The sequence below is a fragment of the Camelus ferus genome, chromosome 10 (genome assembly GCF_009834535.1).
Source record: "Camelus ferus isolate YT-003-E chromosome 10, BCGSAC_Cfer_1.0, whole genome shotgun sequence".
Taxonomy (NCBI): domain Eukaryota; kingdom Metazoa; phylum Chordata; class Mammalia; order Artiodactyla; family Camelidae; genus Camelus; species Camelus ferus.
In genome coordinates, this window is record NC_045705.1 from 63,509,788 (window position 1) to 63,530,690 (window position 20,903).

The following is a 20,903-nucleotide window of genomic DNA, read 5'->3' on the forward strand; positions in this document are numbered from 1 at the left end:
TAGGATTTCCTTCAGGAACAAGATGTGTACCCTCCATCTTTTATTTCAATACATTCTTATATCTGTGAGCAAAGTTTCATGATTTTATCACTAGAGGTTTTCCTATTTCCATTTATGTAGATTTCTTTTGGGGGGGAAGGTAATTAGGTACATCTATATCTATATCTATATCTATATCTATATCTATATCTATATATAGATTTTTTTTAACAGAGGTTCTGGGGATTGAACCCAGGACCTCGTGCATAGGCACACACTCTACCACTGAGCTATATCCTCCCCCCAAGTCTATTTCAATATATTTTCATTGCTGCCATCTTCCTGTTGCTAATAGTGTGATATTTTCGTTATTTCATATAATGGTACAGTAGGTTTATAGGAAAGCAAGATGTTTATATGTTCATTTTATATGCAGCTACTTAATGAACCTTTATCAGCTCTACTTGACTTTTTTTCAGTAGGTTATGTTAGATTTCCCTGATAGGTGATCAACTATCTATACACTGACTCATTCATTCATGTATATTTTTCATCTTTCTCCCTTGTTTGAAGAGAATGTTTTTAACAAGATGTTTCCCTATTTTTTCCCATTGTCTTTACTTTTTTAGAGAAGTTTGAGTTCACAGAAACATTGAGCAGAGAGTACAGAGTTCCAGTTACCCCTTACCTCATCCATGCACAGCCTCCCCCACTGTCAACATCCCACACCTGATGCTACGTTTATTACACTTGGCAGACGGACCTCTACTGACACATCATTATCACCCAAGCCAATCACTTGCATTAGGGTTCACTCTAATGTTGTACATTCCATGAGTTTGGACAGATATTTAATGATTTGTATCCCGTGTGAAATTGTCATACAGGATATGTCACACCTGAAAACCTTCTGTGCTCTGCCTGTTCATCCCTCTTTCCTCCTCACCCATGGAAAGCACTGATCTCTTAATGTCCCCATAATTTTAACTTTTCCAGGATCGTTTATACCTGGAATCATAGTATGCAGCTCTCAGGTTGACTTCTTTCCCTTAGTAACATGCATTTAAGTTTTCTCCGTGTCCTCTCATGACTTCCAGCTCATTTCGTAAAGAGCTGAATTCCACTGAGTGTTACAGCTATGTTCCATTGTTTCCAAATACCTCAGTTTCTTCATCCAGTCACCTACTGAGGGACATCTTGAAAGTTCCCAAGTCTCAGGAATTTTGAATAAAGCTGCTATAAGCATCACGTGCAGAGCTTTGTGTAGATGTGAGTTTTCAGCTTCTTTGTGGAATCCCAAGGAGCACAATTGCTGGATCGTATCGTAACAGTATGTTTAGGTTTTGTAAGAAACTAACAGACTGTCTTCCCAAGTGGCTGTACCATTCTGTGTCCCCACAGGCAATGAATGAGATTCCAGTTGTCGTACATCCTTGTAGCCATTTGGTATCATCATTAAATAATCTTTTTTTAAAAAAAGAAAGGAAGAAAAGAAATTGAAAAAAGACAGATGAACAACCGTGGGTGAAGAGTCAACAACCAGATGGATTCAACTGAGTCAGAAACTGAAATGCAAGCCTCTGAGATAGAACTTACCTGTCATCCTCCTCCCTTCATCTGACAGTCCCCACCACCAGACAGCCCCACTGAGAGCACCACTGTGTTACGTTACCATCCACATACCATCAGTGCCTGAGGAAGGTCTACCGGCTTCCGAGTGGCAAGATTGAGAGAATTTCTTACTTCTTCACGTTAGTTGACTCCACGGTAGAAAAGGAAAGTGTAGTAGCTTATAGATTTGTAGCAAAGATTTAAAATGATAAATTATGTTTGCACATTTTCTGGCCATAGTGAGCAATCAAAAAATATTGCTACTTTTTTTTTATTACCACTATTATTATTAGCTACCCTAGGTTTTGCCACCCAAAGAAACTGTACTCAACATAACAATGCTACGTTTCCAGTTATGATCAGCTTGCTGTCATTTTGATATCTTATATTTTATTGCATATTATATTCTTCCAACCCTTAACCCGTGGCAACCACCATTCCACTGTCTGTTTTTATCAATGTAACTACCCTAGATATCTTATATAAGTGGTATCATACAGTATTTGTTTTTTTGTGACTGGTTTATTTCAGTTAGTGTAATGTCTGTCCTCAAGTGTCATCTATGTTGTAGCATGTGACATAGTTTTCTTAAGTTATAAGGCCAAATATTAATAATATTCCATTATATGTATGTACTGCATTTTGTTTATCCATTTATCTGTCAGTAGACACTTGGGTTGCTTCAACCTCTTGGCAATTGTGAATAATACTGCTATGAACAGGGGCATACAAGGATGTATCTGAGACCTTGCTTTCAATTCTTTTGCATATATACTGAGAGGCGAACTTGATTGATTATCACAATTCTGTTAAATTATTTGAGGGACCTCTGGACTATTTTCCATAGTGGCTGTACCATTTTATATTCCCATCGAAAATGCACAAGTGTTCCTATTTCTCTGCATCCTGCCAGCACTTGTTTTCCTTTTTTAACCTTCCTTCCTTTCTTCCTTCCTTCCTATGTTCCTTCCTTCCTTCCTTCTTTCCTTCCTTCCTTCCTTCTTTCCTATGTTTGCCATCATAATGGGTATCAAAAACCCATGAAACTTTGACTTGAGATCTGAAACCCAGCATGAAAGCACTGGGGCCATTAAACCCAGATGCCTCTCACCTCACCCATCCATTGGCCACCATTGCCCACAAAGTACAATGGAAACTCTCCTGATTTGGCTGACCCTGTCCCTCTAGTCCTAAGCCTCCCCTGGTCTAGCATGTGCTACTGTATGTTTCAGCATAACCTGGGGACCTGATGTTCCCCCCAAAAGCCATGTATTTATGCTGTCTTGTCCTCGACATGCTGCTCCACTGGGATCCGTCTATTAGGGGACGCAGTGAGCCAGTGTTGCAGACAGTAAAAGAATTTACCAGAAACAAAGAAAGTTTACGACATACGGAAAAAGTTTGATAGATTCGCTGCTACAGGAAACAGCAGGCCATGCAGACGAGAGGTGCCTGTGTGAGCACCAAGGGTGGATGTGCAGGGTCTTTTACTGAGGAAGGGGCTGTGCACACAAACGGATAGGGGAGCAGATTTTTGCTTGGTTACAAGAGAGGTAAGGGACTTTAGTAAATGGGAAGATAGTTGGATTCACGACTCCAATAAGATGGAGACATGGGCTGAGAAGTGGGATTTATGACTCCGATAAGGAGGAACCGTGGGCTGAGACAAGTCAGCCTGAGCTCTTGTGAGGTTAGCCACTTCCCAGGACTGCTAATTCTGCTAAGGCAAACACACATCAAGAAAGGGTGCACTTTGGGTTTTTTTGAGGGATTGCAGGCAGACATCTGAGCGTCCCGGAAGGGGGTCGCAGGGCCTTGGCAGGCACCAGTTGGCACTGGTGCCTGCCAAGGCACCGTCCTCCAAACATTCCTCCATGTCAGAATTCCACACATTCTTCATTGCTACTCAGACATGCCCCCTATACGAGGAGCCTTGCTTCCAAAGCCTTTACTCAAAATGGCCTGTGCCTCTCTCTGTGTTTCCATGCTCAGGACTGAGGAGAGGCAGAGGACGAGTATCCTTGGGCTTCTCCACTGCTAAGACCCTGTGACTCGGGAGGTGTGATCCTCCTACTGGAAAAGGAAATCAAAAAAGGAGTTTCTTGTTATTAATTAAGTGCTTGATTTGATATGAACTCTCTTTCATATTTTTGAAACATTGGAGTAGAATATTAGCAGTTGGGGAGGTAGTCTCCTCTTTGCACTATTTTCTCCTTAGGGACTGAAAATCACTGATTTCTTCCACAATGGTCACGAGGCTGCTAACCATTCTCCCTCAGCCGCTCACAGGAAACCTGGCATAGCAGGCGTCCCTTTGCACTACGGATGTGCCCCAACCAAGTCAGTGGTTTGCTAGTTCATATCCATTCATTTATTCAAGGAATAGGTGCTCATCCTCCTCTCCGTACCAGGCACTCTGCCATGGAAAGACGAGCAAAACCAGGCACTGACCCTGCAGGGAAGGAGCTGACACCAACAGGTGCTCGCATCCGTTACCTGATTATACATCTGTAAAAGCATGGCCTCAGATTTTTCTACAAAGGAGAGGTGCCTGGTACCAGCAATGCCTATAAATGGGACTTTGACCAAGTCATCGGGGACTGTGACACTGGCAGATGACATCAGCCCTGAGTGAAGAAGGAAGGGCTGGAAGCCAGACCTTGCCACCTGCCACGTGTCTCTGTGGGCAGGACCAGCAGAGCTCTTTAAGTACAAATAGCCCTAGGCTCCCCAGGCTCCTGAGTCCAGCTCCTAATTGCTTATCATTCACTAAGGCTGAAAACTCAAAGCTAAAGAAACCATGAGGCTGTCCCTGACCGTCCTGCTGGTCACTCTGGCCCTTTGCTGCTATGAGGGTGAGTATCATTTCTAACCAGTCCAGCACCGGTCCGGGTGAGAACCTTTCTCTAGGTACATTCACTAGGTGGATTTACTTGTTTTTTTGCAGTGGGGGTGGTGTGAACAGACCAGAAATCAAATCTTTCCCTTTACTAGACAGCAAGCACCCCAAAAGACCAAGCCTCATTTTATCAAATCCCAATACTTTAGAAATTTACAAAAAAAAATTGCAGGCAAAGTTTAAGAGTTTTCCACCCAAACTCTTACTCCTTGTTTGTGATTTGTTTTCAGAAGCACATGACATAATACGATTTGGATGTGCATCTTGGCTCTGCCACTACCAGCCCTTTGCCTTTGAACAAAACGCTTAATCTCTCCAAGCCCCCTCTTACCACTGCGTTTTACAGCACCTACCAAGCCTAGCGTATGACAACGGAGTGGGATTCAGTGTGTCGAGACTCCACCTCTAGGTCTCAAGCAGACATCTGGTTCTCCTTCCTAGAGTGTCTTAGGTGACAGTTGAGTCCATAATACTTTTAACTGTTAGATTCAGACTCCTAAAATGTCATAGCTGGAAGGGTTTTTGCAGAGTCTGAAACATCAGGAAGAGCTGATGTTCTCTGAATCTCTGAATACTCGACCTTCAAATAGGCTCTACAAAGGAGCAGCACTCCCCGTATCTACAAGTACTACTAGTTTCCTGGGAGAACTACCAGTAATCGTAGTGCAACTAGTATTATTAGAGCCACAAACTCCACTCTTCTACAATTCATTCCAGCCATTTGCTGAAGATCAGCACTTTGGCATGCCTTCACGCCCTCAATACGGTCCCAAGTCTCTTTGTGGCTTTCTCTTTTGTCGAATTTCTAAACGTTGTTCTCTTTCCCTGTGTTGCCTCTGATCTTTCAAATCATCTGCTTAGTAAGCTGTCTGATCAGGGGTCAGATCGGAGCCTGGTAGGATACATCCCAGGCTGCAGGGTGGGGGCCAATGCTTGGGGGATGGAGACTCCAGACTAGGGAAAGTGGCTACTTCCGGGCTCAGCACAGTTCCAGTGGGGTCAGGAATGAGCACCAGTTCCTACCTCCCACCCCCTCTAGGAATTCTCTACATCACAGCAGAATAAGAGAGCCAGTCATAACTTTGTCTATAAGCTTCTAATGTGCTCAAATTGATTAGATTCTTTGTTGCTTATTAGCAATGTCTACATCCAATGACATAGTTTTACTCTTTAATTGAGTCTCAAAATAGCATCGGCCAACATATAAATTTACTTCCTTTTCTCTGAATTTATGCTCCCTTCTCTGATTTCTGGTAAGAGTTGACTCTGCCATTCACTTGAAAATTGGATGACTAAAATCTACTCTTCCTTGATATTCAACCAAAATAAGGTGTCATTCTCCTGATAGGCAAAACTTATTTCTTTTGAAATCTAGGGAAAGTGAATTTCAGCAAACCATGAGAGCCTTGGAAAGCAGTGGGTGTCCTTTAAAAAGGATCAAAACTGAACTATGGATCAGAAAACTGGTTTTTAGTTCTGGCTCAGCCGCTTGTTCTGTGATCTTGAGACAGTCACAATTCTAGGGTCCTGCATTGCCACCGGCACAAGTATGGGATGAGATCATAAAACTCCTGGGTTTCCTGTCTAGTTATAGTTCAGGGAGCAATGGAAAAAAGTGACTTTACCTGCATCAATTGTATCTCTTTCTTTTCTTTTGCAGCCAGTGCAATTGTCTGTCCCCACCTTGCTAGTGATAATGCAGGCTTCCTCTGGGAACCTGATGAAGCCTACAGGAAACAAATTGAGATGTATCAGGCACCTGCAGAAGCTGTTGAGGCCAAGCTGCAAGTGAAGCGATGCGTGAATGACTTCTCCAAAGAAAAGAGACTGCTACTTACGAAGGCTTTGGTAATTTCTTTCTTCTTTCTGCATAGAAGCCTCTGCTCAGCTGCCCAACCAGGAAGCAGCTCAGTGTGCTGCTCCAAGGAGGGCACTTACGACCTGAAGCACTGCTCACCTCTGATAGGGTGACCTGTGGCCACAGGGTGGATGATAGCATTCCTCTGCTCAGCTATCCTAAGGAAAGCTATGCAGAGCGTCAGAGCATGTTCCTCCATCTGGGGTCATCTCCCAGGGTGCCAGGTTTCCCAGACTGTCCTGGGGAGGAGGACAGAGGGGCCCCATGCAGTGATACTGAAGGGCAGAAGCACGGCCTCCCTGCCCAGGAGCTACCCTGAGTAGGAGCAGCCCTCCCCCAGGGGACACAGTCACTGTGGAATCTCACCGGGAGCTTCGGGTTGTTGAACTGGGAGATAGGTGGGAGGGAGAAGACCAGCCCTCAGTCCTGTCAGGAGGCAGGATAGCTGTCTGGGTTCTCCACCAGCTTCTGAGAAGCCAAGGCTCTCTCCTTGCACCGCCGTTCACTTCTCCGCACCTCACCTACTCTATTCCTCATCGTGGCCAGTGTTCCGAGACCCTCCTTGCTTGGGCGCCTGCAGGCACACGTGAAGGTGAAATACTTCAATGATGTCTTTATCAAGACATCAGATATTTAAAGATGCCTCTCAGCCCTTCTACCACTGCATTTAGGTCATGAGGTTTGGCTCCGAATGCCCTTAGGAGCTGGATTCTCAGTGCTGAGAAGCTCATGTGCAATCAGGTTGAATTCCCATAAGGAAGGAGAGACTGGGAATCCCCCAAAAGCAGTACTTCCTAAGTCCTCTTCAACCTCTGTTCTAATCTCTCAACCCTGAGTCTCCTTTGCAGTGAACATGGAGAGTCCTCTGTCCTGGGACATGAGAGAAAAGAATCCCTGGGCTGCTCTGTCCAACCTTTACCTTCCTTCTTCCATTGGAGACCTGAGTCCTACTCCTGGGTGACCGACCACCCACATGTTTATTAGCTGGTTAATCGAACGGGTTCTTTCCTGACTTGCGTGGTGTGTTGTGATCATGTCAGGTCTGTTGCATTTGCCGTACACATTGGCTTCCTCCTTTGGGCCCTTCCATTTGCCTTTTGCTGGTTGAAATGTCACTGACATCCTGTTTGTGAATGACAGTCTGTGTTAATGTATCATCTCCAGCAGCAGCATGAATAACCTCCTCTTTCTTTCCTTCTTTTTCTATTTCAGACAAAAGTACTGGTAAAGTGTGGTTACGAAGATCTTGAAAGACTTCTACCCTTAAACATTTTATGATCAGCTGATCTTCCCTGGAAAATGTAGAGGTTTCAACATCTTGCTCAATAAATTACTTGCCCTGCACTTCTCTACGTGTCTTGTTAGTATCCATCTGCCTCTGGCTTTGAGTGGGGGAGATTTTTATCATGAAGTGGCCATTGGTGTTGTCATTAGTAAATTTTAGAGACCAAACCTCCATTGAGCCATGGTGACCTGAGGTGCAGGGCTCCCCAAAAGAAATATTGGGTCATGAATCACCTGCATTGCTTTACAGATTCCCCATTCATGTTGCCACATAAAAAGGACCATTAAGGGTAAAAGGCAGTTAAAGCATTCCTATTACTGGTCTTGATCTGCGGGATACCCACAGCATGTGTGGTCCGTCATGGGGATCCCAACTGGCAGCATCACTCATGTTTTGTCTTCATGCGAACCACAACCAACCTGCCTTGTCCTCTTCCCTTCACTGGGCTTTCAATCCTATGAATTGCCCAGGGTAATTCATTTTCCATCCACTTCTGAACGTTTAGTGCATCCCCAGCATTCAACCTTCCGTTAACTCCTTTTCCTCTGCACAAGTACACGGATCACTGACATCTGTACTGCTTACCATCACCTTGGGCTACAGCTTCGTCTCTCAAATTCTCTTAAGAACTCTAGAAACAAGCATCCACCTATCATCTGTACAAGTCACTTCAAACACTCCACAGTTACTTCAAAAGAATATGTAAAATTGAACAGAGTATGTGCCTGTCACCTACTCCTCTTCCATGTGCCTCCACCCCCATCCTGGGTAATGAATTCACCATCCAATGAAGCACGAACCTCACAAAACCTGGAGGCACCGTAGGCTCCTGGATAACTTTCCAGTGCCTCCTATAACACACTACCACACACTTGGTAGCTTAAATCTACTTATTTTCTCAAAATGTGAGGACAGAAGTCCAAAATGTGTAACACTCTCCAAAATCATTGTGTCAGGAGAGCCATGCTCCCTCTGGAAGGTCTAGATGAAAACCTGCTGTGGCTGTTTGTAGCTTTCACGGCCGACGACATGCTTTGTTTTGTGCTGACATCGCTGCAGTCTCTGCCCTGTGAGGCCACGTTGCCTACTCCTTATTGTAGCGGGTGAACTCTCCCTCTGCCTCCTTCATATAAAATATGTGGCATTGCACATAAAACACACCTGAGAATTTAGGAAGATCTTTCCATTTCAAAATCTGTAATTACGTACATCTGCAAAGTCCTTTTTTTTTTTTTTTTTACTATGGAAGAATAGCTTTACAAGTTCTGGGGATTGTGGGGAGGATATAGCTCAATGGTAGAGCGCGTGCTTAGCATGCACCAGGTCCTGGGTTCAACCCCAAAACCTACACTAAAATAAAATTTAAAAAACAATTTGTAAACACCGAATTACCTCCTACCCCCACCCCCAAAAGAGATAAATAAAATAGAAACAAATTTTTTAAAAAATCAAGTTCTGGAGATTAACATGTGGATGTCTCTGGGTGAGCTTTATGAGCCTACTACAGCTCATGTTCCTCCTGACATCCAGAAATTCACTATTCTGTCTACTCTGCTTCCACAGCATTGCTTCTGAACCATCCCCTCCTTTCCTTCCCCACAGCCATCCTCTCAGTCCAGGCCCAGTCTTTCCTGGCTTGGACTAAATTTCCTAAATGTCTTTCCTGGGCTCTGATTTACCCTTCCTGCAATACGTCCTCCTCGCTGACGCCAAAGTGACCCTTCAAAAATCAGAATGTGGATCCCATTTCATTTCTGTTAATTTAAAATACTAGAAGACACACGTTTCCAAACATGTCAAGTAAGAGAACTTACTGTTAATTTTACACCCACTCTCAAATTATTATAGATATATTTAGGTAGGTATATTTGTGCAATCTCTTGATTGAGAAATAAGTTAAGGTTATCTACTATTATTAATTAACAGCAATTCTTTTTTAATAAGTGTCTTTTTAATCACATCAGGAAATATTTACACTTTAATTAGCCCCTATCTTGTGATACACTTTACATATTCAGTCTACATACCAAGCTTGGTGAGCACGAGAATTCAAGGAGCTCTTGCAACACTCTGAGAAACCAGATTGGAATCACTGCTGGGCAGATCAAGGCTCACTGTGGGTGTTGCACACAAGGATTTCCATGGTCCCATCCCCAGGCATCAATCTAAGATGTCCAGCTAGTAGAAGTCCAGAATGAGAGAGATCGTGATGGGGAGAAAATCTCCAAACAAGTACTACAAGAAAATTTCCTAGAAATGAAGAATAGTATATTGAAGAGCCCAGTCCTGCCCCACATCCAAACACATTTTTGTGACTCCTGGAAACATTGCTCTAAAGAAAGATGTTTCGTTCAGAAAGAAACACTAGGTCATAACCAAAGATGGGGAACAAACCTTGAATCAACAAAAGACTAGAAGATACAAGGTTAATACTACAATTCCAAGCCTCTGGCCTGCAATTGTATACAAATATGATTCTATATGTGATCAATTATCACTTAGGCATAAAAATTTTTAAAGATATTTCAGAAGTACAAATTTTCCAAAGTATTGTCTCCAGTGAGCATTTTCTTAGAAGGTATCAGATAACTCACTTTACAAGAAAGAAGGAATAGATAAAGAAAGGCAAAATATGGAATCCAGTAAACACAGGATCTAACATAGGGCTTTATAGATGAATCTGTAGAGAACAGTGAAAAAGGTTTTTAGAACATGTCAATACCAGGGGACACATTAAAAGCAGTTGTAGATGAGTAGCAGATATTGTAGTGTGACTGGGGATGGACAGGGTCTAGTGCTTCTCATTGGGAGATGTCTTTCAATATTTTCCTTTTTGAACAATCCTCCTATATTGATGTTATAAATCAAAATTCTGTAAAATACAGGAACTTGTAAGACATAAATGAAAAGGAAGGACTAGGCAGGAATACAAATGGTCAGTGAAAAAAATTGGTTATGATTCTTGAAATTTTCTCTGGTCAAGTTAGAATCTACACTACACCAAACATATGTCCCTTCACGGTTGCTAACACAGTCAACCTGGAAAAAAAAATGTAATAAAAACCAGATATTCAGAAGATCAAAAATTACTGTTAATTAGAGAAAACCAGGTATCTCAAGCTAAGGAATTAAACACTTGTCTGTGTTTGAGGAGATGCAAGAGTCTGAACTCATTGAAATCATTTCTTTGTATGCACCTGAGGTATCTAGGGCCAATATCCTGTTCCTACCCAACCTAAGTCCCCTCTGGGTGCCCCATAGGAAGTGGCTGCAGTGGCTGAGGGAATGGCAGTGGGCAGCCTGTTGGTCTCCATCCTAAGTTCTCTCAGGGCTCACTGTTGGGAGCAGCAATAGTGGCTTGATGGCTGCAACATCTTTTGTTTAGTGATATGGCAGAGAACAATTTTCATTCATACCTAGGAGAAACTTGATGTGTTTTGTTGAAAGAATTAATGGTTTTCCAGAAGAAATTAATTCTCCCCAAGGCACGAGGCATGACTGACAACTGAAGAAAGATAAGCGATAAATCACCGAGAATGAGATTGTTTCATAGAAATTAAAGGCCTATAATAACTCAAGGAAAAACAAAGGCCCTAGGAGTTTGCAGTCCTTGAGAAGAAACACTTTGTGAGGGATATAGAGACTGAGTTGGATCTTGAATGACAAAGTGGATGAAGATGAGTGAAAGGAGAGAAAGTTCCCTATGGACTAAGAATGCTGCCTGGGGATGGTGCACCCATGAAATCACTACAGCAGCCCCCACACCTTCCTCCGGTGATGAGCCCTGAAGGAAATCAGGATGGAAACAGGGTGTCCGCCATCATGTAGTCAATCATGGCAGCCACCCCCGATGCTGCACCCTGAGGAGACACAGATGGGAAAGTACAAGATACTGGTCCCAGATAGCTAAGGTGCATATCAAAGGAATGGTTACAATGAGGTCACACTCTTGCATCTTCCAACTACCTGGTTTTTGTTGCAAAACTCCTATAGAGCCTAGCTCCTCCATATTCCTTTGGAGCAGTCCTTCAGAACTATCTGAGAGGCTGATTCCCAGGCTTGAAGTCCTCAGAAAGTCCACCAAATGAAACATAATTCTCAAATTTTAGGTTGTACATGTTTTTCAGTTGACAGCCCCCAGGGGTGAGGACAAGCCTGGGCAAAGCCATGGACGAGAAGCTGAGCTCCACACACGGGAGGCTACAGATGCCCATGCTCCTGCCAGCATCTGTTTGCACCCGGGATGCATTCACTGTCCCCAGAGTGTGCGGCCACCTAGCACTGCTGACCTTCATCACAAGGGCAAAATCCTCTTAGATGTTTCTCTCTCATTGGTGTTCTCAACCATGGCTGTACTGACATTTGATGCAGAAGTTTTTTTTTTTTGAGTAGATGCTCTGAAAATTGTTGGTGGTCTAGCAGCATCCCTTATCTCTACCCACTTGAGGCCTAGCTACCACCCACCCTCTGAGGACACCCAAAGCATCTCTATACATTTACAAATGTCCACAGGCATGGGTGGAAGGAGAGAGTAAATCAGCCCCAGTAATGAATCACTGTTCTAGCACTGGAAGTAGTTTATATCAGTTCTTCTATATATCCCTCACAATGCCCCTAAGGAAGAGAGGTTGTGAATGCCTACAGTTAGCAAGAAAACATGGGCAGGAAGTGGAGGGAAATTACCAACTGAATCGAGAAGAGATGGTATAGATACCTAATTAACTGAACTGTCACATGTGTGTGGATTAAATATTTAACCACACAGTTTTTGGCAATGTCAACTTGTGTAAAGTTCAGGGCTTTGGTGAATGAGCCAAAGAGAACTAGCTGGAGGTCACTCCTGATCCTGGCTGGGCTTCCAAATCCGGCTCCCTGCTCCAAGCCATTAGATGGATCCGGGTATGATTGGATTCAAATACTGCTTCCTTTGTGTTAATAGGGAGGCGACCCAGTCCCCAGGTGGCTAGGGCTCCAACTTCTTGCCCTCCTGACCGGCCCTCTCCCTATTGTGCCTCCAAAGTCCTCACCCGGGAACATGAAGAAGGTGGCGTTAGCACCAGGATATCAGGCTCATGCCTGGGGTTAGTGTTGGGTTTGATCCATGCCTTGACTAGCTATTCAGTTTTCAATGAGCTGCTCATTCTAAACAGACCTAATCATAATAGCATGCAATCTATTCAGCAAAATATTTGTGTAAATTTAAAATCTATCGTGAAAAGCAATGACACAGTAATTAATTAGTCACCAACTCTACTACTGTCATCACACAGAGATCAGAGGTGCACAGGCCATCCCCTCAGGGAGCATAACAGGGAGGAAGGGGCCATGGCATCAGGGTCCTGGAGATTCAAGGAGAAAGCTGCTCATGGAAAGACAAAGGTTCCTGGGAAGGGAGATCTGCCAGATTCAGGGGCCAGGAAATAGCACAATAAGCGGGCTGTCCCTGATGTGGCATTGGAAATGATGAGGATTTTCAGCCCAAAGGGACTGAGGCAAGGACAGTGGGGAAGGATGGGTCACAAGGAGCAATGGCCTGGAGATTAAGAAATCAGTCTGAAGTACACATGGGGCAGTCGTGGAAGTCAAGGTCATAAGAATCCATGGGAACCATGAAGTGAAAGTCTATTAGGGTCAAACAAAGGAGATGGCTTAATAACAGCCTTGGGAGCTGTCTCTCAGGACAGAACACCTGGCTCCTTACTCAGGCCCTGCCACCCACCAGCTGTGCGCCCTTCATCAAGGTACTTGACCTCTCTTGTCCTGGTGTCTGCAGCTGGGGAGAAATGATGTGCCCACCTCACGGGGAGGGTGACCACACATCCCAGCTCACTTGGAAGAAACCTGTTTTATGTTGCTCTCCCAGCGTTCCATCCCCTCAGTGACCCCTCTCACCCTTCAAGTTACCCCAGTTTGACCAGTATATTTCATCATCACCCTACTCATTGGGTTGTTGTGGTGAAGACTGAGAGAGGTTTTCATCAGTGCTGTTTAATCATTTGCCATTCATGTTTCATTGCACTTTGAAAACAAGCACATATGGACTGGTGCCATGTATGGAAAAGTTTGATAGCAATATGTTTGAGAGAAAAGCTATATATGGAAATTATATCTCAATAAAACTCTTTCTAAAAGGTTAGAAAAATATGAAGTAGGCATGGGTCAAGAAACAGCACTTTACTTTCAAACTGAGGACTTTTCACCTCAGATGTGAACATGATGCTCTTCTGTATTTTCGAGATGGGAAATCGAAGCAGAGATCAGTGATCTCTAAGGGTCCTAGCAGTCCTTCAGGGTTTATCAAAACACCTTTCTCAATTTATAAAATTAATCCCTATCCACTGACATGTAGGCAGCACCTGCTCTGTGCCCAGCCCTGTTCTGAGGACCTGCGTGTTGGAAGTCATTCAGACTTCACCACAATCCAAAGAAACACAGCTGTGAAATGCCCACAGCGGGCTGGGCCCAGGGCAAGGGGGCACCTGTTCTAGGAAAGGCCTGATGGCATGAAGAACAGACAACTCACCAATGACAAGACGTCTCCAACTCCGGGGCCTTTCCTGCAGTTTCTGGCCTGGGGAAGTATCTCTCCACCAGACTTTTAGACTTTGGCATGATTTTAAGGAAGAAGAGGTTTCCCTCCAAAGAACCTGCCTGTGGTTAATGTTCCAACAGCCCTGGAGGTAAAAGGCAAAACCAGTTTTAAGGAAGGAATGAAAATAAAGAAATGGGGGTATCTTGTCCCCAGAATACTGTGGAGCTGATTCGTATCAGTAACTTACAGTTTAAAAAAAAGCTTAGTGATCATTTAAATTTCAAACTAACTCTTTGTTGGGCTTTGGTGCCAGTGCGTAAATCATAGGAAAAATTGCTGTCACTGAATGTTGTTACCTATATTAATTAAGGCAAGGAGTCAAGTGACCAAAATATTAGTGTGCATATATCTCAGGCTTTTTATGAGTTCAAGGCCAGGCCAAATATAATTCTCTTACCACATGCTTTCTTTTTGCCCCAAGACCCAAAGACTCAGGGTAAAAATCTCAACACCATGGTTTGTCCTTGGAGGTGATTGATAAATGCCTCACAAACACTGAAACTGAAGGTTCTTTTTTTCTCTAGTTTCTGGACTTAATTTGGAAACATGAATTAAAATCCCCTTTGGGAAGAGAAAAAAATCAGGCCAGCAACACAAAGATTCAGACATTTGGTTTTTTCTATTCCTGCTTTGAAACGCTAGCTGGCAAAGGAGTCTCTTGTGAGCTGAGTTATTGTTATTTGATTCACCTGAGAAGGATCACCCCTGTGGAGAACATACCTCTTTTTTGTGGGTACCACATACATAATGTAAGGTTTATTTCTTAGTAAGAAACCTTTGAGGTGTCCAACAACCAGCAGGCAACAGAACAGGTGCATAACAACTGGGGCACCAGCAGAGTCTCCATTAGGTCCTGGCCAAGGAGACAGTCTGCCATTTCATTATCAAGGTCCTTCAATTGCCTTTGGAATGAAGATCACCAGCAACGGTCAACTGGGTGAAGGTACACACATGAGAAAATAACCTTCTTCCCCATTTCTAGCCTCTTGCTAAGTCAGTATTGTTCTTGGCAATTTATGCTGCAGCTGATGATGGAAAGAAATGAGCCCCCAAAAAATCCAGACAGCAAAGAATGCATTCATGGGTAATTAACTATTGACTCATCTCTCTGACTCTCTTGTCTGTTTCTTAATTTTTTTTAACTGATGCCAACTTTTCATTTTGTTCTGATTTCATTCCTATCATCCCTATGTAAACTGCTGTAGGTTCTCTCCCCTGTGAGGCTGTCCTGTCCCTCTCTGACTCTAAGAGACATACTTTCCTTCTCAGGCCAAGCACCACCTGCTCAGGATTTCTGTACTTGCTATTCCTTCTTCCTAGACACTCTTCCCCAGATATTCCCCAAAGTATCAGTGCCCACTTATCCAAGATTAAAAGTCCCTCCTCCTATAGCTTGCCTGGACCTCCCTACAGGATGCTGCCCCTGGTGGTTGTTTTGTTGTTCTTTAGAGTTATCCCTCTCTGGTATCACTCATTCAATTGTAGGCTTCTTTGTCGCCTCCCTCTTTAGAGGTAAACTCTGCAAGGGCAAAGTCCTGGTCTAAATTATCCTGACAACTCAATCTGTGCCACATGGCCCAGTTATAGGAGACACTCTTCGTGTTGTTAAGCATTGGATGGATAGATAGATGGATAGATGGATGGATGGATGGAACCTCACACTGATCCATGATTACCCATTTTAAAGCCCTTTACATTGTCTGTCTGTCATCCTTACAAAATCAGGCATGGCGTCATTTACACCCAATTTAGCAGTGAGGAGATGGAAGCTCAGAATGACCAGTACTTGAAGTTGTCCAAAAACATTTCATGATTAGGTGTTGCATTTAAGATTCAAATCCACATCTGCTTGAAGCCAGATCCCATCACCATTCCACCATTCAGCACTGCCTCCCCTAAGTAATCTGTTCTTCTAACTCATATCATCCTTTGAATCAGTGGAAGAAAACCCCCCAAAAGCAAATAAAAGTAGATGGAAATTAATTCATAGATAGGCAATAGAATGAATTTGTGACAATAAATTAACTAAGCAAGATAGCCTTTGGAAAAACAACCCTCAGAGAAGGCCAGTCTTTATCAACATTTCCCCAGTCTGAAGCACCTTGCCGAAACTTGTCTATGGGCAAGAAGGCTCTGCGACCACAGCAGGACTGTGGTATTGCACCCAGCTAAGGTGTTTGGTGAACCAGCAGAAAAGACACACAAGATAGGAAGAGAATTGCACTTTGAAGAAGAAAGAGGAGAATAGAAACAAGAAAAGGAGGTGGGGTATAAGAGGGGGAATGGGGCGGGGGAGGAGGTGGGAAGAGAGAATGACAATCACAATAATAATTTAAAAATCAATAAGACCACCAGCTCATAATGTTGTACTTTGCTTTATTATTTAGAAAGCACTTTGCATTAATTTGACCTAAAGTCACATATCATTATTGCAGTCTGAAAATTGTTTGGGGTCCAGAAGTCTCTGTCTCCTTGGTTTTCTACAAACAGCACAGGCTGGCCGGATTCTGGTGGATCCTTGCTGTCTTTTCCTGGTCCAAAGCCAGGTTTATCCTATGACTCATTCCCTCACTTGTGGGAGGGATTAGCATGGTGTCCTGCAGGATAAAAGAAGCTGTGTGCAGTCACCTCCAGAGTGAGTTCCTTCTTCTCTGCCTCACTGGACTGAACAGCCAGCAACAGCGGCTCAGACATGAAGCTGGTGATGGTCCTCATGCTGGTCGCCCTCCCCCTTTACTGCTACGCAGGTGAGTACTGACAGGGGGCACAAGCTTTGGGATAAGCTTGTTGTCTGGTCCCTTGTGCAAGATCTCCCCATCCCAAGCTCCAGCACAGGGCAGGTCTGTGTGCCATAGACCTAAGGACCAGCACTAATCGCAGGAAATCTGAAAGAAGGGCCTGTGCGGGCACCGCCCCAGCTCTGCAGCTGCACGTCGTGTCTCGTGCCATTCAGGGCGTCCCACCATCACCACAGGTTCCATGCAGCCAGGATGAGTCTTGTGATCGAAAGTTAGAATTAGGTATTTCAGTGGGGCAAGGGAATGGCAGGCTCTGATGAGCCCCTACATTTATATCCACATGCGTTTCCTGAAAGCAACACTCATGGAGTCTCCTTCAAAATGGAAACAAACAGGAAACCTCCCAGGACAAAAGGCTCAGGCTGTGGGGTGTGACCCTGTGTTTTGCACCGAGTAGGGATTCCTCATTTTTCACACTTTTTCAGAGTAGATTTGAGCCCTTTTTCTGGAATGGCCTTACTCCCAGTCTCTTCCCACTCAAAGGTGACTGAGGAGAAGAGCTCACACATTTGGAGGTCTCCTTCCACAATGAGGATCCAGCTAGAGAAAAACGCCCTGGCAGCTAGACTCTGGTCTTCAGTAACATGACACACACCTAGTTTGCTTTGTTCAATTTACAAAGCTCTTTTAAATATCCCACCTCATTTGTTCCTGAAGTACATGTAGGTGTGCTCGAGGTGACAGGCTCAAGGTCAAGTAAATGGAAAGTTGCAAACGCGAGAGTAAAACTTAGGTCTCGTGAATCTGATTCTAGAGCTCTTTCCCCTTCCCAACTCAAGCAGACACACAAGAGCACTTCACAGACAAGAATTTCATTCGTATGTTATTCGCTGTTGCAGAAAGTAATTACCATCCACAGAGCTAATGGACAATATTCTAGACCCAATTCATAGACAATACTGGGAACGCCACCTGCTGCTGTGATGATAACAGTGAAGCATCACATGGCTCCACACAAAGAAAGACCAGACAATGTTTAGTAGGTTGCACTGCATCAGAGCATCTCATTTCTCCAGAATCCTATTTAATCAAGGTTAATACTGTTTGGCTTCTCCGAGCTAACAAGAGGAAGGGAGGTGTTTTAGGACTTAAAGAAATCCCAGATCCTGAGTTCACTCCCATAGACTTCAAAACTCAAGCCCATTCACAATCTTCTTTCTGAATATACGTGTCTACTGGGATGTAAGAGGATGGTAAGCATCATGGTTTCACCCCAAAGAGCCCACGTTTGCATGCTTTCTTCCCAGGGTCTGGCTGCTCTGTTCTCGAGAAGGTGGTTGAAGATACAATCAACCCTAATCTATCCAAGGACGAATACGTAGCCTCTCTGCAAGAGTTCATAGACAGTGAAGACACTGCAAAGGCTGCAAGGGAATTTAAGCAATGTTTTCTCTCCCAGTCAAATGAAACTCTGGACAACTTCAGAGTGATGATGGTAATTTTGGCTTTTTCTGATATGTTTTAGAACCATGGGACAGGGACACACAGGCTCTAGGTTTTCACTCCTTATGCCACAGCCAGTGGCAAATGTGCCTTATTCCTGCTGATGTCATTGTGTGGTTAGTCTCATGACTTTGACATCAAGAAAGACTTCCAAGGTTGCAGTGCTGATTTGCCACTTTGTGAAATCTTTAGTGAATGGTAAGTGAAAAAGACAAAAGAGGGCAAAGATGTTTCAGGCAGAGGATTACCTGCCACCAGGTCCCCAGTACACACAACGCACACACACACACACACGCACACACACACACACTTTCTATCAAGGTAAACAACACCTGATTTCAAGAAGTCCTTCACTTGTAAGAGTGCTCAACAAAAAGTCTCCTTTGTCACAAACTGTAAAACATTTGAAGAATGATTCATAGAGTCCAGAATATACCATTTGAAGAAGAGTTCATACACTTCATTAAAAGAATTTAAAATGACCTTTCAAGCAATCAAAATTTGTGAGCATAAACAATTGGATTCCTCGACGATCAATGAAGCACCCCAGGAACGACAAATGCAGATCATGGGCATGTATCCACCATGGGTGATGGAACTGTTTAAATCTAAATTCAGTAGTTTAACAATGAGTAATTCTTTCTAATTATAAATTGATATTTTTGAGTTTATTCTAGCATTTATTTCCTCTCCTAGAATATATTTTTCCTCTCCTAATATGTTATTTAAAACATTCCATGGTAGACAATTTAGAAATATTGCAAAAACCATAAAGGTAAAAGGGAAATCACCTAAGGAGATTTTAAACATGGTACAACAGGAATGAATCTGAGGACATTAGGATCAAGGAAACCAGCCAGTCACAAAAGACAAATACTGCATGACCCCGCTTACACCGGGCTTCAAGAATAGCCAATCCCACAGAAACGCAAGTTGGGGTCGTGGTTGACAGGGGCTGGGTGTTGAGGAAAATGGGAGATATTTTACAGGTATGGAGTGTCTCTGTGCAAGACGCAGACAGTCTGGAGACTGGTTGCACTGACTGCAAAGTGAATATGCTGTGAAGCATATTTAAAATGGTGACGATGGTAAATTATATGTTATATGAATTTGCTATCATTTTTAAAAAATTTTAATGAACAATCCTTGCAATTAAGGATGATGGGCTTTTTTTTTTTTTTTTTTTTTCATGAAAACCTAGCTCAGGCTAATCACTCTTAGTGCACAGACTCAGTATTTTGTAGGCCACGAAGGCATGGTAGGGAGATCAGACTATGTTCTATATTTCTGACAGCGAGGCCACACAGGAACTCAAAAATATCAAGTTCCCTTGTATTTGAGTGGAGATTTTAACCATTCTATGTTGAAAAATGATACACATGCAGCATAGTTCTTGGATAACTTATTTCAAGGAACAAGAAATGTGCAGAATAAACTTGCCTAGGGGTCTCTGGTGGGGAGAAGATCTGGAATCGCCAGCTCTTCTCTGGCATTAATAAATGTCTCCTGAACGTTAGAACAAAGGATGAGTTATCCACCACTATCTCTCTCGGATGTCAGATGTGTGTGGACAGATCCAGGAAAACAATGAGAAGAAATGTTTATTTTTCAAGATTTTACTTTGCAAGAGAAAAATCTAAGTGATGTTTATTTTTGTTTTTCCAGCAAAGCATATACAATAGTCCTCAGTGTGCTTTGTATTAACTTTCCACGAGACCTTTGGCTCAGAAGACAGCGACTATGGATTCGGATAAACCACAACCTCTCTTTCTTTTCTGTCTTTTGATCAACAAATGGCAAGACAATTGTTGAAACCTCAAACTACATTTTCCTTTCAATAAAGTATCTGCAAACCTGAAGTTCTTTTTTTGTTCTCTGATTAAAACAGAGGCTTTACATAGTTTAATATATCACACACGATTATTCATTGAAGAACTCACCAGTGAAGGACTGAAGTGTTTGAAAAGTACTTTGTTGGCTACCATCTGTAGCCAACATTGATCCTCTGTCTGGAAAAGGAGGGAAAACACTTTTCCAGAGGATTTTTCCCTCCTTCCTCCCCCGCATCTCCCCAGGAACTAGCTAGGAGGCGCTGGTGGTTGGGTCATGGCCAAGTTTCCAGATCTGCCGGAGTCTCCGTCTCCACTCTGAGCCCTGCTGGCCATGGCTGGACACCGTTCTCAGCGATCTCTGTCCCTGACCCAGGTGTGCAGGGCTGGGAATAGGGCCCGTGAGAGAAGTGCCTCAAGCAAAGCAGGGGTGAAGGCTGTCTTGATTTTAAAATTTGATATAAGCCATGAATTTTGAGTTTTAAAAAGACTTCACAAAAATATTATTTACCCCAATTCCTGAGATTTTGGGTGCCCCTTTAATGGTGTGACTCTCCTTAGTCCTGTCTAGACATGGTCCATCCCCTCATTCACACAATGAGCAACAAG

The 20,903-nt window shown here is 43.4% G+C and overlaps 2 protein-coding genes across 2 annotated transcripts; both read left to right on the forward strand.

Annotated features, from left to right (window-relative positions):
- The first annotated feature begins 4,287 nt into the window (after positions 1-4,287).
- On the forward strand, positions 4,288-7,691 carry LOC102510402 (secretoglobin family 1D member 1). The gene is made up of 3 exons (XM_006173199.3): positions 4,288-4,445; positions 6,150-6,337; positions 7,560-7,691. Exons 1-3 carry the CDS (start codon positions 4,391-4,393, stop codon positions 7,623-7,625), a joined length of 309 nt encoding a protein of 102 aa, XP_006173261.1. The 5' UTR covers positions 4,288-4,390; the 3' UTR covers positions 7,626-7,691.
- Positions 7,692-16,834: 9,143 nt separating this feature from the next.
- On the forward strand, positions 16,835-20,324 carry SCGB2A2 (secretoglobin family 2A member 2). Its single transcript, XM_014555337.2, has 3 exons — positions 16,835-16,971; positions 18,270-18,457; positions 20,131-20,324. Exons 1-3 carry the CDS (start codon positions 16,917-16,919, stop codon positions 20,167-20,169), a joined length of 282 nt encoding a protein of 93 aa, XP_014410823.1. The 5' UTR covers positions 16,835-16,916; the 3' UTR covers positions 20,170-20,324.
- Positions 20,325-20,903: the final 579 nt, after the last annotated feature.

Excerpts from the sequence above, each read along its gene's own strand:
- LOC102510402 (XM_006173199.3), top strand. The coding sequence starts at position 4,391 with ATGAGGCTGTCCCTGACCGTCCTGCTGGTCACTCTGGCCCTTTGCTGC. Across the intron at positions 4,446-6,149 it reads GGCCCTTTGCTGCTATGAGG|CCAGTGCAATTGTCTGTCCC; the intron begins GTGAGTATCATT and ends TTTCTTTTGCAG. Across the intron at positions 6,338-7,559 it reads TGCTACTTACGAAGGCTTTG|ACAAAAGTACTGGTAAAGTG; the intron begins GTAATTTCTTTC and ends TTTCTATTTCAG.
- SCGB2A2 (XM_014555337.2), top strand. The coding sequence starts at position 16,917 with ATGAAGCTGGTGATGGTCCTCATGCTGGTCGCCCTCCCCCTTTACTGC. Across the intron at positions 16,972-18,269 it reads CCCCCTTTACTGCTACGCAG|GGTCTGGCTGCTCTGTTCTC; the intron begins GTGAGTACTGAC and ends CTTTCTTCCCAG. Across the intron at positions 18,458-20,130 it reads ACAACTTCAGAGTGATGATG|CAAAGCATATACAATAGTCC; the intron begins GTAATTTTGGCT and ends TTGTTTTTCCAG.